This window comes from Gavia stellata, chromosome 2 (genome assembly GCF_030936135.1).
Source record: "Gavia stellata isolate bGavSte3 chromosome 2, bGavSte3.hap2, whole genome shotgun sequence".
NCBI classification, from domain to species: Eukaryota; Metazoa; Chordata; class Aves; order Gaviiformes; family Gaviidae; genus Gavia; species Gavia stellata.
Window position 1 is genome coordinate 57,518,865 of NC_082595.1, and position 21,452 is coordinate 57,540,316.

The 21,452-nt window shown below is 40.3% G+C and overlaps 1 protein-coding gene across 1 annotated transcript in view; it reads left to right on the forward strand.

Moving 5' to 3' along the window:
- Positions 1–17,224, forward strand: part of CEP85L (centrosomal protein 85 like) — a 122,427-nt gene extending 105,203 nt beyond the window's left edge. Inside the window, exons 6-13 of the mRNA XM_059831526.1 lie at positions 1,184–1,360; positions 6,568–6,720; positions 7,002–7,156; positions 8,601–8,718; positions 9,040–9,090; positions 14,744–14,851; positions 15,241–15,454; positions 16,813–17,224. Coding sequence (XP_059687509.1) covers positions 1,184–1,360; positions 6,568–6,720; positions 7,002–7,156; positions 8,601–8,718; positions 9,040–9,090; positions 14,744–14,851; positions 15,241–15,454; positions 16,813–16,976 — 1,140 coding nt within the window. The 3' untranslated portion in view covers positions 16,977–17,224. The remainder of the gene's footprint in view (positions 1–1,183; positions 1,361–6,567; positions 6,721–7,001; positions 7,157–8,600; positions 8,719–9,039; positions 9,091–14,743; positions 14,852–15,240; positions 15,455–16,812) is intronic.
- The last annotated feature ends 4,228 nt before the right edge of the window (positions 17,225–21,452 follow it).

Below are 21,452 nucleotides of genomic sequence, written 5' to 3' on the forward strand. Positions count from 1 at the left end.
GACATTAGTTATGTCCTTGGAATAATACAACTGTGCATCAGGTGAGAATCTGGTTTGTGTGAAACAGGAGAGAAATTCAAATGAAGCCTCGGTGTGAAGTGAGGTATTTAGAAACTTTTTCAGACATCTAGAAATGTGGCTTTTGGTGCTTCCAGAAGTTCTTTTATAAAATGCTTTAAAGTTCTGTCTAGATTAAGATTTAAAAAAAAAAAAAAAAAAAATGTACAAAATGTACATATCTTAGTATACCATAATAGACTTCAAATAAAGCAGCAGAGGCATTAATCTTTCATAATTTGAAGAGTTAAAAAGTTCATAATATATTAGGATTTCTGCTTGATTTGTGTGCCTTCCATAAGATTAACTTAAAAATGCAAATTTCCTTTAATTGAGGTTTTAATCTCTTTTAATGCTTTTCTGAAGGAATGTTACTAGTTAAAAATATGGTCTGTATAATTTCTTTAAAGATACCAATTTATGTTATTAAAAGAATCTTGAAACTGAAAACCTAATGGGATGCATCTCCTTTTTCATCTCACATGCAGTTGATTTCCATTTTGTGCTTGTCTGTCTATGGGCAGTGGAGGTAGAAGAGTAATATTGAACTGCATGAAATGGAAAGGGAGGAGGGTTTGGTATACAGGACAGAAGATAAACCTGCCTGCCTTCTGGTTGTAGCTGTAGTCTCAGGCTTGTCCCTGCACCATTCTGCACCTCAGGGGTGATAGCTCTAAGGTTTGACTAGTGCTTTAGAAGGATCTTGAGACTGGAGCATCTCTTACTTTTAATATATTCATAGCCGTTTTATAGAGTGTTTTTCTTCCTAGGGGATCGTATGATTGATAATCCAGAGGCAGTGATTTGTTTTGAAAACACTTTTGTTTGGATTTTCAGGGGTTTCTTTTGGAAGAAAAGTCACACCTCTTCCATAAATCTGAGGGGGAAAATGGCCCTGCAATGTTTATTTGTACGTGTTGTGAATGTAAAGGTGTCCAGGTTTTTTATTTTTTTGCTCCGGATTCCTGAAATACATGCTGTTACCATGTATTTTAATGTTTGAAAAATCAAACCCCACCCTTCCTGACAGTGGAAAAAAATGCAGGACTGTTTTCTGCTGTGCTGCTCAAATATACAGTGGTATGTGTGCGTTCATTTGTATGATTATTTTATTTCTTTTTGCAAGCAACCACAGTATGAGAGCACACCACTGCAATCTCACGTTTCAGAAAGATCAACATCCCACCTTGAGGAGCTTGAGCGAAAGATTGCAGCTGCTGAGAATAAGGAATTACAACTCAGTGAATTTGTAAAACAAATTTCAAACAAATCTAGTGAGGAGAAAAAGAAGATGGAGGAGAAAGTAAGTGCCTTTCATGTTCCAAATTTGCTTTTGACACTGTTATAGCAGCATATGTTTTGTTTGCGAGAAAGCAACTTATTATGTGGGTTGCTGAGCTATTTTCAAAAGGTAGCTAAACTATCCGTGATAGAAAAATTGATAGATAGTGATTGTAGGTGTTGGCTGGCAATGAATAAATCTGTAGTGAATACATCCTAAAAAGCCATTCTAGATGAAATGGCAATCATTATGACTGTTTTAACCAGGTATCAGTTAAACTTGCTTTGAAGAAAAGCTGTTCAGCTTTAAGAATTCATGTAGCTTGAAGTGTTTATTACAGTAAATAAAGTATCATTTAAAAACATAGAGTGTGAAAATGAAATCCCTATTTTTAGCATGGCTTGTAAATGGGGGACCTCATGTTTTGAGATGCACTTACCAGCCTATATGCGCCTATATTCTGAGACAAGGAATGGGCTTAGATGGCTGTGTTCTTGGAACTGTCTTGACAAGGGGTTTCTTTGGAGGCTCAAGCAATACCCAGGGGTAGTTTTCAATATCCTGACAGCCTTCCTTTATTGCAAGCAGGAATGTGCCATTGACCATCTGGTTCCTAATTAATGTTTTAGGGATACATTGTCATTGTTACCTTCTCTTCTTTGATCACTGAGCCTTACTACTGGGCTTAGATTTATATTAATGCAGGTTCAAGGGGTAGGAGCAGTATGATACAGTGAAGTGGCAGGTGGAAAGACAAAGAAGAAAGCATAATTCTTCTCAAATTCTGCCTTACCATTTCCTATGAAACCTGTTCAGGTCTGTTTAGGAGCCTGGTGGACAGTCCCTTGGGAGGCAGTCCTGAAGGGCAAAGGAGTCCAGGAAGGCTGGACACTCTTCAAGAAGGAAGTCTTAAAGGTGCAGGAGCAGGCCATCCCCATGTGCCGGAAGATGAGTAAGCGGGGAAGAAGACCGGCCTGGCTGAACAGAGAGCTTTGGGTGGAACTCAGGAAAAAAAAGAGAGTTTATGAACGCTGGAAAAAGGGGTGGGCAACTCAGGAGGACTACAAAGATGTTGAGAGGTTTTGCAGGGAGAAAATTAGAAGGGCCAAAGCCCAACTAGAACGTAACCTGGTGACATCTGTAAAAGACAAAACAAAATGTTTCTATAAATATATTAGTGACAAAAGGAGGGCTAAGGAAAATCTTCATCCCTTACTGGATATAGGGGGAAACATAGTGACAAAGGATGAGGAAAAGGCGGAGGTACTTGATGCCTTTTTTTGCCTCAGTCTTTAATAGTAAGACCAGTTGTTCTCTGGGTACCCAGCCCTCTGAGCTGGAAGATAGGGACGGGGAGCAGAATGAAGCCCCCACAATCCAAGGGGAAATGGTTAGTGACCTGCTACATCACTTGGACACCCACAAGTCTATGGAACTGGACGGGATCCACCCACGGTACTGAGGAAGCTGGCAGAAGTGCTCATGAAGCCACTGGCTGGATGGCCAGGCCCAAAGGGTCATGATGAATGGAGTTAAATCTAGTTGGCAGCCGGTCACAAGTGGTGTTCCCCAGGGCTCAGTTTTGGGGCTGATCTTGTTTAATATATTTATCGATGATCTGGATGAGGGGATTGGGTGCACCCTCAGCAAGTTTGCAGATGACACCAAGTTGGGAGGGAGTGTTGATCTGCTCGAGGGTAGGAAGGCTCTGCGGAGGGATCTGGACAGGCTGGATCGATGGGCCGAGGCCAATTGTATGAGGTTCAACAAGGCCAAGTGCCGGGTCCTGCACTTGGGTCACAGCAACCCCATGCAATGCTACAGGCTTGGGGAAAGCTCCCCCGCAGAAAAGGGGGTGTTGATTGACAGCCGGCTGAATATGAGCCAGCAGTGTGCCCAGGTGGCCAAGAAGGCCAACAGCATCCTGGCCTGTATCAGAAATGGTGTGGCCAGCAGGAGCAGGGAGGTGATCGTGCCCCTGTACTCGGCACTGGTGAGGCCACACCTCGAATACTGTGTTCACTTTTGGGCCCCTCACTACAAGAAGGACATTGAGGTGCTGGAGCATGTCCAGAGAAGGGCGACGAAGCTGGTGAGGGGTCTGGAGCACAAGTCTTATGAGGAGTGGCTGAGGGAACTGGGGTTGTTCAGCCTGGAGAAGGGGAGGATTGGGGGACACCTTATTGCTCTCTACAACTACCTGAAAGGAGGTTGTAGCGAGGTAGGTGCTGATCTCTTCTCCCAAGTGACAGGACAAGAGGGAATGTCCTCAAGTTGCGCCAGGGGAGTTTTAGACTGGATATTAGGAAAAATGTCTTCACTGAAAGGGTTGTCAGACATTGGAACAGGCTGCCCAGGGAGGTGGTGGAGTCACCCTCCCTGGAAGTATTTAAAAGACGTGTGGATGAGGCGCTTAGGGGCATGGTTTAGTGGTGGACTTAGCAGGGTTAGGTTAACGGTTGCACTTTATGATCTTAAAGGTCTTTTCCAACCTAAATGATTCTATGATTCTGTGCAATACGCTTTTCACTAAGGGTAACATTCAGGAAGGGTAGAAATTGGATGCTGTTGCTTCTTCCTGTCTCAGCTTTTACCGCTTGTGTCAGCGGGATGGTCTGCATCACTGCACAGTCCTGATTCACCCCTTAACACCCACTCATTCTGTGCCCTGAACAAAAGGCTCTCAAGGAGAGAAAGGGCAGGGAGGGAGAGTATGTGTTTCCGTAATAAAATTAGCGCCCTTCTGTTTGAGGGAAGACTGCAGAGGGAGGAAGGAGCTGTGCTGTGTTCCTGCAGGGATGTGGCAGGCTGGGAACCCGAGCAGTAGGCTGGGTGCTGAGCCTGGGGACAGCTGTCTCTGGAGTTCCTCTGCTGTGCTTGCAGGGAGATCAGCCCAGAGCCCAAAGGCTTGGTGTCCCTTGGTCAGTGACTGATGTTAAGGGACAAAATTAACCATTTCTGTGCTGATCAGAGGGATTGTTGCCAACGGCTGTGCTAGCATTATTTCCGAGCAAATGCCTGCCTCTTCAGAGAGGGTAGGCTTTTTCAGCCCAAAGCCAGATTTGGCCAGGAGTGGGCAAAATGCTGTTAAAATTCAGGTGAGCTTTGCTTGTAAGTGTATGCTAAAAGAACACATAGAAGTTTAGGTTAAGGTTGCTGGCATACCTTTCTACTTCTCTGTCTGCCCCTCTTCTGCAAATAATATTATCTTTTCCTACACTGGAGTTTTTAACATACAACATTTAAATACAGTGTACAGATGGTGTTTTTGACAGGAAGGGACAAGCTGTGACTGTTTGGTGTAGGTGGGAGGAAAGAAAACATAAGGAACACTCCTGTTTCCTTGACCATCTTTTGTCAGTGGTGAGGAGTTTTTTCACCTAGGCTCCACATGTAGTCATTGTAGGACTGAGGTGATTGAGAGCTCTTTAACTGGCACTGAAACTTCAGAGGCCTGGAAAAGCTTCCCTGTTGCGGCTGGCCGGCAGTTGTGGCATCTTCAGATTTTGCAGCCCTCACTTTAGTTCTGGGGAATTTAATCTGGAAATTGGACTGCTGGGCTGGAAATGCTTCAGTTCAGACACCTGTACCCTTCTGGCTGCTCCTTCTCCCTCTGCTATGGGTAATTGTGAAGGACTCCTGTAAGGTATTGCTGATAGCTTGTGGTAGTGTTCTCCCCTGTGATTTCAGTGGCCTTGCTTTTAATATTTAATTGCAAAGAGGCGAGAGCTATCCTGTTTTTTCCTGCCCCAACAAAATCCTCAGCAGTGTGTGTATGAAGGCAAAATCCAAAGCTAGTCTTCCCCTCAGCAGAGTCAGCAAGAGTGAATGAAAAAAAACCAAAAAACATTTTTTTTTTTTTTTCATCTCAGGTGGCAGAAGGTGGAAACAGTCCTCAGGGTGATGCTGGGGATTTATTTAAACAGGGTGGGAGGAATCCCAAGGCAAACATGGTAGCTATTAGGAGAGGGAATTCCCTATGGTATATATGCAGGACAAGAAGATTTGGAACGATGTAATCTTTGTCACACAAGTACTGGAGTATTCTGACTGGTCAACTTGTCATCGTTAGTGGTATGTGAGAAACAGAGGGAAGGGATTCACTTAGCTAATGGTCAGACTCCTGGCAATTCTTACTGTGCAAGATTGGCTTACATGTATATATTTATATCACTGTCTTAAGGCTTGGGGCTTGGCGGGGTGTATGTGGTTCTGAAGCACATACTGTGGCAAAAGGTTATGGCTGAGTTGCAGCCTTGCCTTACTGAATGTGGGGTTTACTTGGGCTTTGTCTAATCAGGAAGATTTTAAAGCAGCCTGAAAGCTTTGTTCGGTTTTGAGGTCTTGATAAAATAAAAGATATAAAGATTTCCAGCCTTTTGGCAATCCTCAGTTTTGTGGCCCATGTAGAAGACTTATCTCTGGAAAAACTTTCCAGATATTATTGACTTAAACTTTTCAGTAGGTTCTGTTACTGAGCTCTGACGTTAACAGTGTCATACATTTATTTCTCAGTGAGATGGATGTCTGTAGCACCGAAATAAAAGTACATTTAGCATTTACTCTAGTGACAAGTGTTTGCTGTCTGTGAATTACTACACCTTAGTTCAAGCAATAGAGGTACTGTTTTTCATTAAATTGGACTATGACTGGAAAATTCTCTTTTTCCTGCCTGCCTTCACGCTTTTTTGACCTAGGTAATAAAGCAAAGTAAGTACCAGGAATTGCAAGCAAAGATAACACAATATAAAAAAAACTTTTGCAGGCTGATGGACAATTAAGATACCTGTAGACAAGGTATTTAAGAAAAGCCACTATTCTGTTCTGATGTCCTCTGATGTAATTGTCAGTCTGCATCAAAGTCAGGTTTTTGGCTCCTGTTCTTGTTGGGTTAAGTTCTTGGTCCCTGTGTTTTAAGTTGTTTTCCTAGGCCAGAGGAAGAGGACAGACAGACAGATACTTCCTGATCATTTGTTGCATATGAACATCTCCATTGGTGAAAAAATTAAGAATATTTTAACAGTTGAACTGTTTGTGTTTTCAGTTTGCAAGGCACATGGAGTGTTCTGGGCAGAGGTGAAGCAACTGTGGTTTGAGGTCTCTTGGAGCTGCTGGGATTAATCATTCTTTGGTTTTGTTTTCTGCAGTAACCAACCCTTTCATGCACCTTCCAAAGCAGGTTTATTTTTCACTGTAATCGTAAAACATGTACTCTTACTTTCTTCTAGCTTAAAACTAGAGACCGATACATTAATAGCTTGAAAAAGAAATGCCAGAAGGAGTCTGAGCAAAACAAAGAAAAACAAAGACGAATTGAAACCTTAGAAAAATATCTGGCTGACCTACCAACGCTGGATGATATAGAGGGACAGACTAAACAGGTAAGCTAAAGGGAGTTTGGTTTACATTTTAAAAATAAAAGTAAGCTCCCTAATATCTGTTGTCAAATCTTTCACTGTTTCAACATATATTTTTTTCCCCCATCTGTTTAGGAAGAGAAATATTCCAGTGTTTTAGAAAGCACTGTAGCTATTAGGGAATCTCATAATCAGATAAGTGAAATGGGCCTAAGATTATACAGGAAGTTAACTGCAAGGCTGTGGCCTGCCGCAAGGCCTTCTGCTAATGTGGCATCGTGTCTGACTAATGTAACCTGTGTTAGCTGCAAATTCTAGAAGAGAAGAACAAGCAACTTCAAGAAACTATGACTGAGTTAGAAAAGAAGCTTGGAGAGGCCCGATCGCAGTGCAGAGAGAGAGAATTGCAACTGATGTGTCAGAAGAAAAAAGAAAAAGAGCTGGTCACAACAGTACAGAGGTATGAACAGCTGCTTGGGCTGTGACCTGAAACGCATGTATTTTCCCACCTGATGACAAGACCTAATGTTATTTGCACTCTTAATCTATTACAATGCTAATGATTTTTCATGGTATATATATATTACTGTGCAGAATGACAGTGTAATGCACTAGAAAATCCAACAAGATTTTTAGTTGTGTCAAGTCACAAGTAATACCACAGAGGAGTCTGCCTAGGACACTTCACTATCTTTCTTTAAAGATGTGGGACACCGCTGCAATGGCATCATAGCCTGCTGCCAGACAGAGAATAGAATAAACATGTGCAGCAAAGGGGCATTGTATAGAAGCTGTCAGCACTCCTATGTAACTAATCCTGTCATGAGCTGTGGAAAAGCTCCCTGGATATCGGCTGATGGGTGTATCAGGGAAGGGACAAAGATTTAAATAAATTGTAGCTGTTTCTTACCTTTTCACTGAGGGTGGGGCTATTTACAGGGAGATTTAGCTGTAGCTAATCTACTATCATTGAACATGCATAACTATGAAAAAACAAATGGGCAGATATCCATGAGAAGATTCCAGATGAGACATGGAGACATCGTTTCTATGGTACATTTTAGATCAGGGGAGCTACTTAAAAACTTATTTTTAAAAAAAGGGGGAGGGGGGAAGCAGGGAGGAATCACTTTCAATAATTTATGTCGATGTTACTGCAGTTCACTGTCCCTCCATTGGGTAAAGGTGCATGCCACAGGAGTCTGAAAGTGTTTCCATGATGAAAGGCAAGCTGGTTGGGACACCTTGCCAGCCGAATTGTTGACGCATTGTTTCCATCTTACCAATGAAAGGCCTTTTTTCTTCGTGCCCTCATAATCTAGAGGGGGATCATTTTGTCTTTTCTGAAAGCCTACAAATAGTTGAGGTGGCCTCTGGTTTCTAAATTAGACAGCAAGATTAACACTAATAAAATGTATTTCCTTTCTGAGAGAAGGTGAGCAGGCCTAGGAGCTTGAGTTGAGCTACAGAGGGTCTGAAGGTCATGCCCTCATGTGGGAGTAGCTGACAGGAGTGGCTTTATGCTCCCCCTTACCAGTCACAGAGGGCATGAAGAATAGGCCACCAGTACTTGGTGCAACCTCCGATTCTGGACTGTGGTTTGAGTTGTACATGCCCCAGTGAGAGAGTCTGATTTTTAAAGCTCCTGTAACTTTGAGAGGTTAGAAGACTCCTCTGATCTATGCTGGTGCTGGCTTTGCCTCCTTACAGCAGCACAGAGCAGCTGTGAACACCACAAAGCTTTTCTTTGCTCCTCTCTGCCCTCCCTCCCTGTGCTGTACTGCTGGAGCTGTGCCTTTTGGGATATGCAGCACAGAATCTGGCCCATAAAATTTTTCGCTAGAACACACAGCCCTTCTGGGTTCTGTCAGCGCACTTAATTTTTCTCTCATGTTGAATGGCAGTTTACAACAGAAAGTCGAAAAATGCCTGGAAGATGGTATTCGCCTTCCCATGTTGGACACAAAACAGCTTCAGAGCGAGAATGAATGTCTCAAAGAAAAGAATGAGAAAGCCAGTAAGGTTAGTCTGCAGATGTTGTGTTGGTGACATCTTTAACCTTGAGTCCTGCATTTCTTTATTTTCTTACTGTAGAAATAAGTATCTCACTAAAGAATTACACATGTGTTGCTAATTCAGATTTCTTTTCAATACCTGTCTGTTTCTGTTCAGTGCGTTTATTTTGCATGAATTTCCTGTTCTATCAGAGTTAAACTCTCTGTCTTGTCATTTACATTTTCAAAGATTCCATTTGAAATCTATGGCTACACACCTGTAAGCTGATTTTTAAAAAAGGATCTGAAGAGATTCAAGCCTTTTAAATTACTCAATTTTATATTCTAGGTCATAGACAATCAACAAAATCAGATAGCTGGACTGATTTTAGACATGCAGGTAAGGAAGAGTGTATATTCTGTTGTTTACTCTATCCATTTTTAGTTCATAAAGATAACATTGCTAAAGTTGAATTTCGTCCTTTTATCTTCCCAAAGAAGGCAAAGGTAGAAATGCCAAGAACTCAATCTTGTGGCCTGTAGTTGACCTGTGTTCTCCCGCAGGCTCATAATATATTCATTATTGATGTTTGTGTGATTTAGCACTTTGCCGATACTCATCATAAAGTGGAAAAACTGTTGCTATGTAGCATCCTTATTCTGCTGGTCTAGTGGCTGTCATATCAGAACTGCCTGTTTCAAGTGTGAGGATGGCCTCTGTAAGTAACAGTGAAGCCTCCCATCCAACTTTGGGGTTCAGATGATCATCCAAAGTACAAAAAGTGATATTGATTAGAAGCTTCCCTGCTGAGATCCTTAGCAGAGGCAGGTGCCCTCCTAAACCATACCACTTCACATCTCACATTGTTTAAGCAAGTCCCTGTTCAACTGGTTTCTGACATGTCACTCACTTAGATATCTTAACTCTCTTGGCGGATCTTGGGCACCTAGCTTGGAGCCAAGGACTTTTCAAGACAGCAGAGCTTGTCAGCTAGGAGTCAGTTGCAGCTCTGTGGATCAGATTAATTCATCAGACTCCTGATACTTGAAAGGTACTTAGTGACCAGTGTTTGTTGTGGAGAAAAGGAAACCTTATACAGGTTACAAGGAAGAAGGTATGACTTGCTCTAGAAAAAGCTAAGCATTTAAAAAACACATCTGTTTTCAGCAACTACTGAAGCTAAATTCAATAAATTCTAGTTTCTGCATTCTTCTTTTAGATCGGCATTTGTTTCCATATTTTTTGCTTCCTTGCCCCCCAGAGGGACTGAAGTTACAGGGTTGTCCCTTGAGAATGCAGAAGGTGCTTCTGCTTTGGCTCTGTGTATGTTAGGTTTGGAAAAATAACAAAATGGTAGTAAACAATCAGCTGAATACCTGCTCCTTCCAAAGTGAAAGGGAGCACTCTATGGAGCTAGAATCCAAATAATGAGACACAAAACTGCTTGTGTAACATTTGCTAAGAGAATGTGCTTTCTTATTTCCACTTTGCATACTGGAGCCAAGTTTGCTTATTTGTAGCTGTTGAAAATAAGTTGCCTTCCACCATTAAATTGCTTCCTTTCTCTACCATGCAGGTAAATAGCAAACCTGATTCTTGTCAACAACCATTTTTGCTTGATTAAATTACAGTGTATTAAGTACATCTGTAGAGAAAGCAGTAGGGGAATTTAAGTTGCAACATAACATACATCTGTTAACTGAAAAGCAAAATCAATCATTTAAGTTTCTCTAGGTTTGAAGAAGATAAAATTTATCAAAATGAGATGTTTTCATGGAGCAGCCTGTCATATGCAAAAATTGTGACACAGGCAAATGTAGATTCGATATTCCATAATTAAAAAAATAAGGTTCCAGCTGACCTCCATCACCTTTCTGAGATTCTTTGTTCCTCTTCATAGTTTGATTATTTACAAATATACTACGTGTATATGTTGTGCTTGTAAGAAATAAGCACAACTTGCCTAAATGTATTATCACCAACCTAAATCTTTTCATATTTCTTAAACTTTCTGATCTTTTTCTCTCCATCACCTTTATCTTGAGACTAGTGATCTTTGTGCACATTTATACAGATGGCTGGTTTGTGTGCTTAGTCTGAAATGACTTTAGGGAGCTGAGACAGGGAAACGCTGAGTAGCTGTGACAGTCTATGAACAGAGTCGTGTTCTGTTCTCCAGGACTTTCTCTTTTCCTCTTTTGAGGTATTTTATATACGGACAGAAAATAAGATTTGAAAACGATGTTAGCTCTCAAATTACTTGTAGACTACAGCAGCTTCTTTGTATCCTTGATCTCCCTGGCCTTCCACATTTCTTCCCTGGGAAGCATTGAAAATCAGTTCATTAGAAACGAAATTCCTTATCAGCACAGAGATACAATTTATCTTCAGCTCAGACCTCATTTTATTCCCTGTCTTCTGCCACACTGTAAGCTTATGCTTGAGAATGTATTTCAGTTCATTGTTTTTAACTTGCAAGCTGAAAATGAAGAAATTCTGTTTCAGACAGCAGTCTATGAAGCAGTACTAGTTTATATTTGTTCATAATTGTGGTGGAATGATTTTGATCTTCCTTGTATGGTTTTGCTTGGTTGATTTGTTCTTCTGAGTGTGAGGGATTAAAATTCTGGTTGGTCTTGACAAGATGTCATGCTGCATACATAGTACATCTTCAGAAAGAGAAAAATTACAGAGGAGAGTGGGATTTAAAAAAATCTGTATTTACATTATTAATTTAGATATCACAAATTTCACTTTTTTGGTACAAAAAAGACAGTAGAAGTAAGTCAGATTGTACGATTTGTACCCAAAGTACATCTGTCAATCCTGTCAGTCACAATAAACCCAAACTATGCTAGGCTGGGAGTAATGCCACCAAATTGTAACTTTGGAAAGCATGTGGAAAAATTAAGGGTGGAGTACGGAGGACTCATAGCACTATGAGCAACTAGGAAATCATAACACTGTGGGCTCAGCCAAGCTGGTAAGCACATGTGCTTTTTCTGAGCTTTAAGATTAGGGTAGCAGACAATTATAGATGTTAGGTGTATCTTTTAGAAATAAACACTGATTTCCACTTCTAGTAGTTCCCATTAAACGGTGCAACTCATGAGCTGAACATATGCACATTATTTGGAATATTCTAGAAGTTGTTTTTGGAGTAGTTTGCACAGTCATGTAAATTTAGTGGCAGATGTAGGTCTGAAAATACACTGGGGAAGGTAATATCTCTGAACTTGTCTTCCCCACCACCTACCCACCCTCAGGAAGGCTGCACAGTCAAACCTTTAATGTCTAGCATTGACACAAACATGAAATGTCTAAGTCGTAGTACTATTGCATGTATCGTAACTGGGACCCTGGGTGGGTGTCCCTGAACTTGCTCATGGAAGAGAAGTGCATCAAAGATCAATAAAATTTGAAGATACTTGGAAGCTGGGAGGGTGTTCAGGGCACCTGCATTGCTCTGCTTCCCTCCCTAAGTACCTTCTGTCTGGCTGCAGACAGACAGAGCTAGAGGGACTTTCAGTCTGACCCAATATGGCCATTTGTCTCGATAGACAATGTTTTTAAAAAACTAAAGAGCATGGTTCAACACCACTGCGGGTTCTGCTTATCTGCCAGCACGACAGTGGAAATGCCTGAAGCAGAGCTATTTCCTGCCTTCTCCCAGCCCAGGGTGTTTCCTTCCATGTGGGGCAGGGCCCTCTTTCTTCCTCCCCTTCCTTCCACTGGAGTCTGAAGCGGTGCTTTCTCGAACAGCTTATCTTTAGGGTGCACGTTCCTTCAGCACTTCCTTTTGAGGGGCAAGGTGTGGGTGAACTGAGAAGTAAGTCAAGTGTGTGAAAACAGTTTTAAAAACAAGTGGTCATTTCTGCATTCTGCCTGCTGATTCTTGTTACTTACATGAAAATAAAGTGTGGGATTTTTTTAGTCCATACTAAGTGCGTAAATTTTAGCACCTTTATTTTCCAGGTTTGCAAAGGGTATGACAAAGTACTGGCTTTTCTCACTGCTTGTGCAGCATTGAGCTGAATGCATTGGGAAATTTTGTCAAGGCTCCACACCTCTCGTGAGTGGCTAGGCCATTAAAAACGCCACTCAATGTCAGCCCTGCCTTACCTCTCATTACTCCCTGCCTTCTCATCAGCACTAATAATTCTTATAGCTGGCAAGTCGGTTAAATGGCTTCTCATCCACTTGGTAGGCGACATACATGGTAAAGGGCAGGCCTGTATATCGACAGTCTCCTATGTGCTACAGTCTCTCCAGTGCTGGTAACCTGAAAGTTCCATTCTTCATACATCTTAGGAGCAACTCGGACAAGAGTAAATTTGGCTTCTTTTCCAAAGCTAAATTGTTTCCCTAAGACCCCAAAACCAGCATAGCTTGACACAATTTGCTGTGGTTCTGTGAAGTGGGGAGCTTGGGTTTTTTTCTGTCTTTGAATAAGGTTGCAGAGTCATAGTGGAGCAATTTAAACATCTCTTTTACTTAAAAGTGACACTGGTCTTTCTATAGCATTTTATTTAAGCTACCTTATAGAATTCCCTGTGAGAGAGTTCTTGGCTTTGGAAGAAGAATCATTAGGATTGTTCCTACAGAGATTCAAGAAAAAACATTCTTCTGGGACAGTTTCATTCCATAAATTGAGAGCCATCGGTTTGTGAAATGCAACTTCTCCTCCCTCCATCATGGTCTGTGGTTCCACTCTGTGGAGGGTTACAAATCAAAACTGTGTCAAGGCATGCACCATTGTCACCAGTGCTCCAGGTGTATTTTGAGCATGGTGGGATCGGATTTGCATCTTATAATTGAAATTGGGCAACAGGTTTTACATATTAACGTGCTGAGCTAGGGATGGGGAGAACACTTCATATGCACTGTGCTAGCACAGCATTGGATTCGTGAGTAATACCATTAATGACAGAAGAGGATTTTTTTTTTTTCTTCATGAAAGCTGAAAAGATCTCTCTGTTTTAAAGCATCAGGAGTTTATATCATCACTATTCATTGGTATTAGTATTCAGATAAGATGGTTTTGAATATTCCTCTTTCTGAATTTCGCCAGATGACCTTGAAACACATATCTACAGATCTAAAAGCCAACTAGTGGAATAAATATGAGTGGTTTTAACAACAAAGACACCTGTGGTCATGCTGAATTCACCCCAAAATATCCACTTTGGAAATATCTCATGATTTCTCAGTTTCAACTCTGTAGGTGAAAACTGGGGAATTTACAACAGCTGATTCCATGTTGCAGTGGTTTGTTGGTTGTTGCTGCTTGTGACTGATCTGGAAGTCACTCGTGGAAAGCTCCAGTACATAAGTACAACAGCATCCTGGAAACCTACTGCTTTTTTCGTTACTGAAAATAGTAATTATTATATCTGTTAAAAAAGACACTATGAACTACAAATAAGTTACTTTTTTTGCCTGCAGTTGTTTTTTCAGCACAGTAGAGTTGTATAGACTGTTCTGATTTATCTTGTATGTGAATTGTTTTAAAGAGCTTGCTGCTCTGTATCAACTGTCAAAGGCTTTCTTCTCAGCTGTACAGAAGGTGAGGTGAATTCTGCATTGTGAAAGGTTGAGGAAGCCCTGCCGTAGTCTTGGTGGAAAATAGAGGACAAAAAAATCTTCAGTTACAACTTGGAATTGCACAAATGAAGCTTACCTGTCACTAGTTGCTGCTTATTTCAAGTGAAATTATTTGGTTAGAATGAACAATATTGCACAGTCATTTTGAACTTTATGCATGTCATATTGGAGTAACATTTTGCATACATACAGTCTTTTTGTTTCTAAACAGATACTGCTTATTTAAAGGGTTTCACTGATATTTGGAATAGCTGTGTTAGTATACAGAGAGCTGTTGGGGTCCAGTTGAATATTACTAGGTGAACATGGTAGAAAATAAAAAATGAAGAATTAATACAAAAGCAATAAATAACTGAAACTTAGAAATTTACTGTGGATGCATTTTTTGTCAGTGCTAATATAAAGTACGAAAATTTTAAATCATGACCTGTGTTTTCATTCAATTTAGTCTATGCAAGAGAAGCTTTTGCAAGAAGATCTGATAGTTCAGAAGATGACAAATGAGCTTGAAGAAAAAGAAAGGAATATAGAGCAGTTAAATAAAACTCTCTCTGAAGTAAGTAAAAACTCCAAAAACCCAACTCCTGACCACACCAGCTGGGAAGAACCTTATAGAATCATTATAAGATCTCATGGTAGGGCTTTATGAGCTTAATTACATACTTGACTGTGCTGGCTGCCATGCAGACATATAATAGATACCATCCCTACCTCAGGAAGTGAGAACTTCAAGGGTGAAGGCTGCTAAGCAACGGTAACATGAAATAGCCAGCCATGTAAAAGCTGTCTATCTGCCATTCATTAGAGTGGTACAGAAATACTGATTACATGTATGGAAATTAATTATTTTTAATTATATTGTTTGTGGTTTGAAACAGGAAACTTTCTGCTACAGTGCATGCTGCAGACTAACTTTCCCCCTTTTCCTATTTACTTTTCAAAAAGAACCAAAGACTGATGGAAGAGAATGCCTCCCTGAAGGAGCAGATGCGGCAGGTGGAGCAGTCCAGGCAACCAGTATCTGAGAAGATGCCTATAGCAGACCAGTTGTTCAAGGAAATGTCTCATTGCCTGTTTGACTTGAAAGCACTGTGCAGTATTCTTACCCAGAGAGCTCAGGGCAAGGAGCCTAACCTTTCCTTACTGCTGGGAATCAGATGTAAGTGATGTTGTCATTCCAATGCTTAATAGTGTTTTGACACAGAGGAGTAACAGTTTAGCTAAGAGGTGCTCAAACTTGCCAGCTGGACAGGCCAGTGTCCCCCTTGCTATGCAACTGGAGCAGTTGTGCATGAAGTGTACCCCTGGAGCTCTTTGGAAAAGCTGGGCTTTTAGTGCACCTGGGCTGCTAAATGCATATGACTACACAGGTCCTTGCCAAGTCAGGAGAGAAGGTAGCTGGCTCTTCATATGCACCCAATCATGGATATGTTCACCCCACTAGAAAAAAAATGTGTGTAGCCAGATGTCCGTCCCTCCTGACACACACTGCAGTCACCCTGAGGGTTAATGGATGCTTTTCTGTCAAATGTGTTCTGCCCTAGAAACTCATTATGAGGGAGGTGAGGCATAAGCAGGCCTGGTGTGGCTATATCACATGGTTTTGTTTGAAAGCCCTTGGATTCAAGTGGTAGGAATGTACATCTACTGTTTGAACATGTGTATGTATGGTTTGGGAGTGGGGGGTGAGGGTGTCTGCATGTATTAGATAAGCCTAGTGCCAGGCAACTCCATCGCCAGTACTGTTAACGGCACATCTAGTCTTCAGCACTTACTAAGCTGTTAAACTTAACCAGGAAATGAGAAGCACTCCCTAAAGCCAGTCAGACAAAGCTTCAGAGTACTGAGTCTGTGTTTAGGTCTTTTCTTTTAACAAGCTTAATTAACAATTACTTTTTTTGACCTGAATGTATCATATTCTATTGCTTTCTGAGTGTTAATTAGAGTTAATCAGACAGGCTGGTTGCTGAACTGGACCATCAGCAAGGTAGGAAGGTAAAAGTATAGTGTCCTGTGCAGCAAGAGCTACTACATGCTAACATAGACTTATCTGCACTGTAACCCCCTGAATTACTGGGGAGTGCAGCATATGCCAGTCTCAAAGTCCATGAGACCGTCATCGGATAGCAGTGCAGTATTTCTGTAGTACTATGTCATCATCTTACATGGCTTCATTTCCCAAGCCCTCCTTATCCCTCTTTCTGAGTGGCTATAGAAACTTCCAGAATCTCTAGGAAATGGCTGTTCTACCCATTTTTTTCACTGCTGTGGAGATCCATCAGACTTTAGCAAGTCTAGATCTTGGTGCAATTAGCAAAGCATGTCTTTCAGAGAAGCACTGATGGGCTCTGAATTGACTTTAAGTTCATACGCTACCACATTTTGTTGGCTTTTCATCATAGTAAAGCATGATTTGTCTTTATGTAATTAAATTAAAGTGATCTACCCCTTATTTCAAGGAGGGCTGACTAGTTGAAGTGTTACTAGAGCTTTAACCTTGGGTGTTGTTTTTCGTAGCGCTGAGCTGTTCAGCTGAAGAGAATGAAAATTACCACAGCACAGAAACCCTTTCGAAGAAGCTCTTGGACGTTTGTCAATTACGAAAGGATATTGATGAATTAAGGACTATAATGTCGGACCGTTATGCTCAGGACATGGGGGACAATTGCATTACTCAATGACAACATTTCATCTAGTAGCAAATGACTTATTTAATGCTGCTGTGTCACAGGTCTTTGCATTTCTATTAAGGAGCCATATTGGAAGACTGCAAATAGCGCCACATGTGCGTCTCTCTGAGGATTGTGAATATTTAATCCAGGAGTCTGGTGGGGAGGGGAGAGTCATCATTTGAACAGAGTGGTACAAACGACAAGAAATCTTTCCTCCAAACTACTGAATGTAGGAACAAGCTGTGAAGAATGATTCAGTTGGATACTCTGTTTCCTTCATTAGGGCTCATTTTATTAATTCACCTAATTTTTGGAATCAGAGCATCAAAACAGCCATGCTGCTACTACTCTCAGTCCTTTCCTTCATCAAGGGTTTGTATGGCATTATCTGTGTTCTGAAATGAAAGCAGAGGGTTGAAGGACCTATAGCTGTATGTGGTGAAGCCAGAGGCTTCTGCAGCTGCACTTCACTCAAGGAATTGCAATTGGAACAATCTTGGAGCACTACAAAAAGTAGTTGTTCTTCGAGTTGCCTAAAAAATTTGGTACAGGAAAGATGTTTTTAGTAATGAATGTCTAGCTTGTTTGCCCAATAGCACAAGAAAATGAAGTTTTAACTCCTTTACGCAGATGAAGTCCATAAAATATAGTGCTATCAAATTGTTTTAAGCACTCTCTCATTGCTGTAAGAAGTTTCAATAATATGAAGTCCGTGACAAACCCAGAGAAGCTGGAAGGCATGAAACTGCAGCATAGTGCATAGCTGTCAGAAAAAGAAAAAAAATAGACTGTATTTCAGTGTTTGTACCATACTTGTTTTTCCCTTAGGTCCTCTCCATTTTAAAATGTGGCTGGTCTATATTCCATCCCTGAAGGCCTCTGATGAGATTATGAACCACCTCAACCACTTTTTACCAGAGCTACAAAACGGGTGTTTGGCACTTGGCAAAATCAGGGCTTAGAACAGAATGTTTCCGCTTAGCAGTATTAAGTACTTGGTTAACTGAAGACTGTAAAATTTTCCGCATTGTTGGGGAATTCTTGATTTCTCCATTTATGTAGGAAGCAATTACATTTAAAAAATAAGATCATGTTCCATAGTTTATTCAGTGAGTGTCACTTGGCAATGCTGTTTCACTCCTGTGGGACAGATGACATATTAAAGCTTCTAACTTCCTGGAATGTTACTGCAAGTTAGCTGCACAGTTATGCATGATATAAAATAGTATTTAACTGAAGGAAACAAAAACTTCCAAAAGCAAAACCACTCTGAGATCACACTCTTAAGAAAATATGTGAGCATCAGTTACATATATGATATTAAAAGGAAGTTTCAAATGGCTAAGGTGCAAGTCAGTCAACTGACCCGTAGTGTGGATAACAGCAGAAATCTCTCAGAAAGCTTAGCAGTTAGAACCAAGTAAATTCTAGGGTAACATTTTTTTGGCGAAAGTGTTGGTATCTTCAGTTTTTCTGGTTATATTTATGTTAATAGAAAAAAAAATGGTATAGCAATGTAGACCGGTTACCGGTTTTAACTTGGTGATGTTTTGCTTTCTGTTCATTGTTAAACAGTTACCATTAATGTTGTTTTTGTAATTTAGTGATTTTTTTTTTTTTTTTTTTCTGTATGGACTTATTTATTTGATGGTTTTCTCTACCCTGAACCTACACATGGACTAATTTGTGAAAAATAGTGTTGCTATTTATATTATTGTTAAGTGGTTTTTTCAGATAGATTAATCTGACTGGTTCAGCTCCTGTGAGCACTAAAACAGTGTCTAGATGAAATCCCAAGTGAAACTGCCTAGCGTCTCTACTTCAAGGTAAAAAACGAGGCCATTTTATTTTAAATTTCTATGCTCTTTCTGTACGTTTGAAGGTGTACTTTTATACTAGTGCAAAACTGAAAACAAGGATCTTTGCACAATGTTCTTGCACAGTTTCCTGTGCCTCTAACAATACTGGCTTTTGTGACTGGGGCTTCAGCTCATTCCTTTGGTGTAGTTCGTTGGTTTTGGCCCTGCAATGAAGTAATAGTCCCCAGTTTACGGCATCTGTCTCATATCAGAATTCAACAATAGCATTTCAGATAATAAACTAGAAGTATTAGGGAGAGAGGAAACACCTAAGTTGCACGTTATTATTTCATTACATGGAAATGTTATACCTATAAAACATTACCAAGCAACACATTTTTCTAAATTTGGTGGAAATTACAAGGAGTTTAATAGAGCAATTAGAGAGAAGCAGGAGACTTTTTGAGTCACTTTGAACTATTAAGCTGGTCACTTGGCTGATGTACCTCCACTGTCCCTCCTGTTAAGTGGTGATACTGTACTGCAGAGTTGAGATGAGTAATTTATATTTGCAAAGCACTTCAGGAGCTTTTATGCTCTTCAAGTATTAGTTGAAAGTCCCTCAGGAAGGAGGTCCCGTTTTATTTGTAATAGTTTGATTGCAGTGCTGTAACTTTGCATTGTAACATTTTTATTACGGAACCTGTAATATTTATGTTGCCTTTAAAGCACTTGATTTTAAAAAAAACCCTGAGTTTATCTGCCTCAGTCAAATCAAAGTAGGGAGGTAAATGATGGATGTATGAGCCAAAGATGCAGACTACCAATTGACTATCTACAGTGATGCAGTATTTTGTTTTCATTTCTTAAAATTTGGCCTGTTGTAGTAGTAGCAATTACTATATATGCATCAGTTTATGGATGCCTCTAAATTAAATATGCTTTGTCTAAGATATGCATGATTGTTTAATTGGTTAAAATGTAGTGTGTGTGGTTTCATTCAGCATATTTAATACAGAGTTGATTAATGAATGTTAACATTGGAATTGCTTAGATTTAGTCATGACAACTTTTTGCTGTAGCTATTAGACAATCTCAAGGGCTGAAAAACAACCGCTAATGAATGGATACTGTACCCTCAGCAAATTTGTACAGTAATTTTTTGTATAGTTTCAGATTGGATTTTTACAATCCTTTAGAAGATATTTACAGTAACTACTGTATTCCAGAATGTATTTTGAAAAAGACTTGGAAAGTAACTGTCTTCGGACAAGCTATAGAAGATGCTATGTATTTACTATATAGAAGTAATGCAGTTCAGTTGTGTAAATGTGATTGAGATTGCTAGCCTCTGCTGTACAGCTTTGTAGTGTGATAGTTGTGTGAAATTGTGGAGATTCGATGTAACCACCCACTCGGGCTCCAGCATTCGAAACTGCCGGTGGCCGTGAAATCATTACAGGAGCTGAAATTTTGTCCTTTTCACTTCAAAAGGTTTCCTTCCTTCCTTTGCCCTCGCTGCCTGCCTTTTGTTTCAAGCGTTTTTTGGACATTTTTCTTGCAGGGTAAGAGCACAAGGAAAGAAAGCAAGCAAACCCCTTCCTGCGTGAACTGTTGCCCTAGCATGGGCAGCGACGGCATGCTGCGGTCTCTCCGCATGGGCATAGTTTGCTCCAGTTTTCCTTGTCCTTATCAATGATGTTATGCAGGTAGAGTTGGAGGTATAACTGGGCTCTTCTCATGGATGTGATGAGTTCTGTCATGAGTGGGGAAAAGATCTTCTGCATTCTTAGACTGCAATCAAATCAATGGTTATTATCTAAAGGGATGGTATATTCCGGTAGCTCATTAGCAATATTAATTCCACAGCTGCATACCTTTGTGCCTTTTTTGCCTGAAGTAAGTGTATATTCCCCTTGAACTTTAGGTAAGTTGTTAGGATGCTAGTGACTGCACCTTGTTTTCCTCTTAGCTGCCAATACTTTGTTTATAAGCTTTTGTAGTAAGAACTCTCTCATAATGTATAGAAACAGAAGTACTTAAACTAGGTACTAAGTGTACACTTCGAATGTTAGGCTGGTCGTAGTATGCAGCTTTTTTGAATATGAAGCATGAGCAGGAAACTCAAATCATAATGTGTTTATTTTGTGTATATTAATTACAGTGTATCATTAGTTCAGTGGGGAGGAGGAGTGTCTGGAGCTATCTTTTAAAAGCACAGCTGACATATGTACTGGATCAGTCCCTGAAGACTGGTAGTTTTGTAAATTGGGTTCAATTTTTGAACCGCTCAGAATACCTCATATGTAAATAGAGTTGTCATGACTTAATCACAATGTGTTCATTGTAAAAACTAAAGGAGCCACTGGCTGGCTCAGCTTTAGGCTTGTTGTTCTTGCCTCTTTTTGTAATTTTTTTTAAAGTAGGGTTTACAGCTAGAATTTTGAATGCCAAAGTTATATTTATTAAATAATAATAAAAGTTTTCATTGTTAATGACTGGTATTTTTCCACTGGAATTTGTTTGTTGATGTTTTGGGATTTGTATCCACAGAGCAAAAATAAATTTTGTTACAAAAGTGATTTCTTCATGCTTCTCGTTTGTCCAATATCTGGCACATGACAGAAGTGACCAAAGCTGGACCAAGGGCAGGAGACAAGAAAGGAATCATGAAAGATCTTCCCAA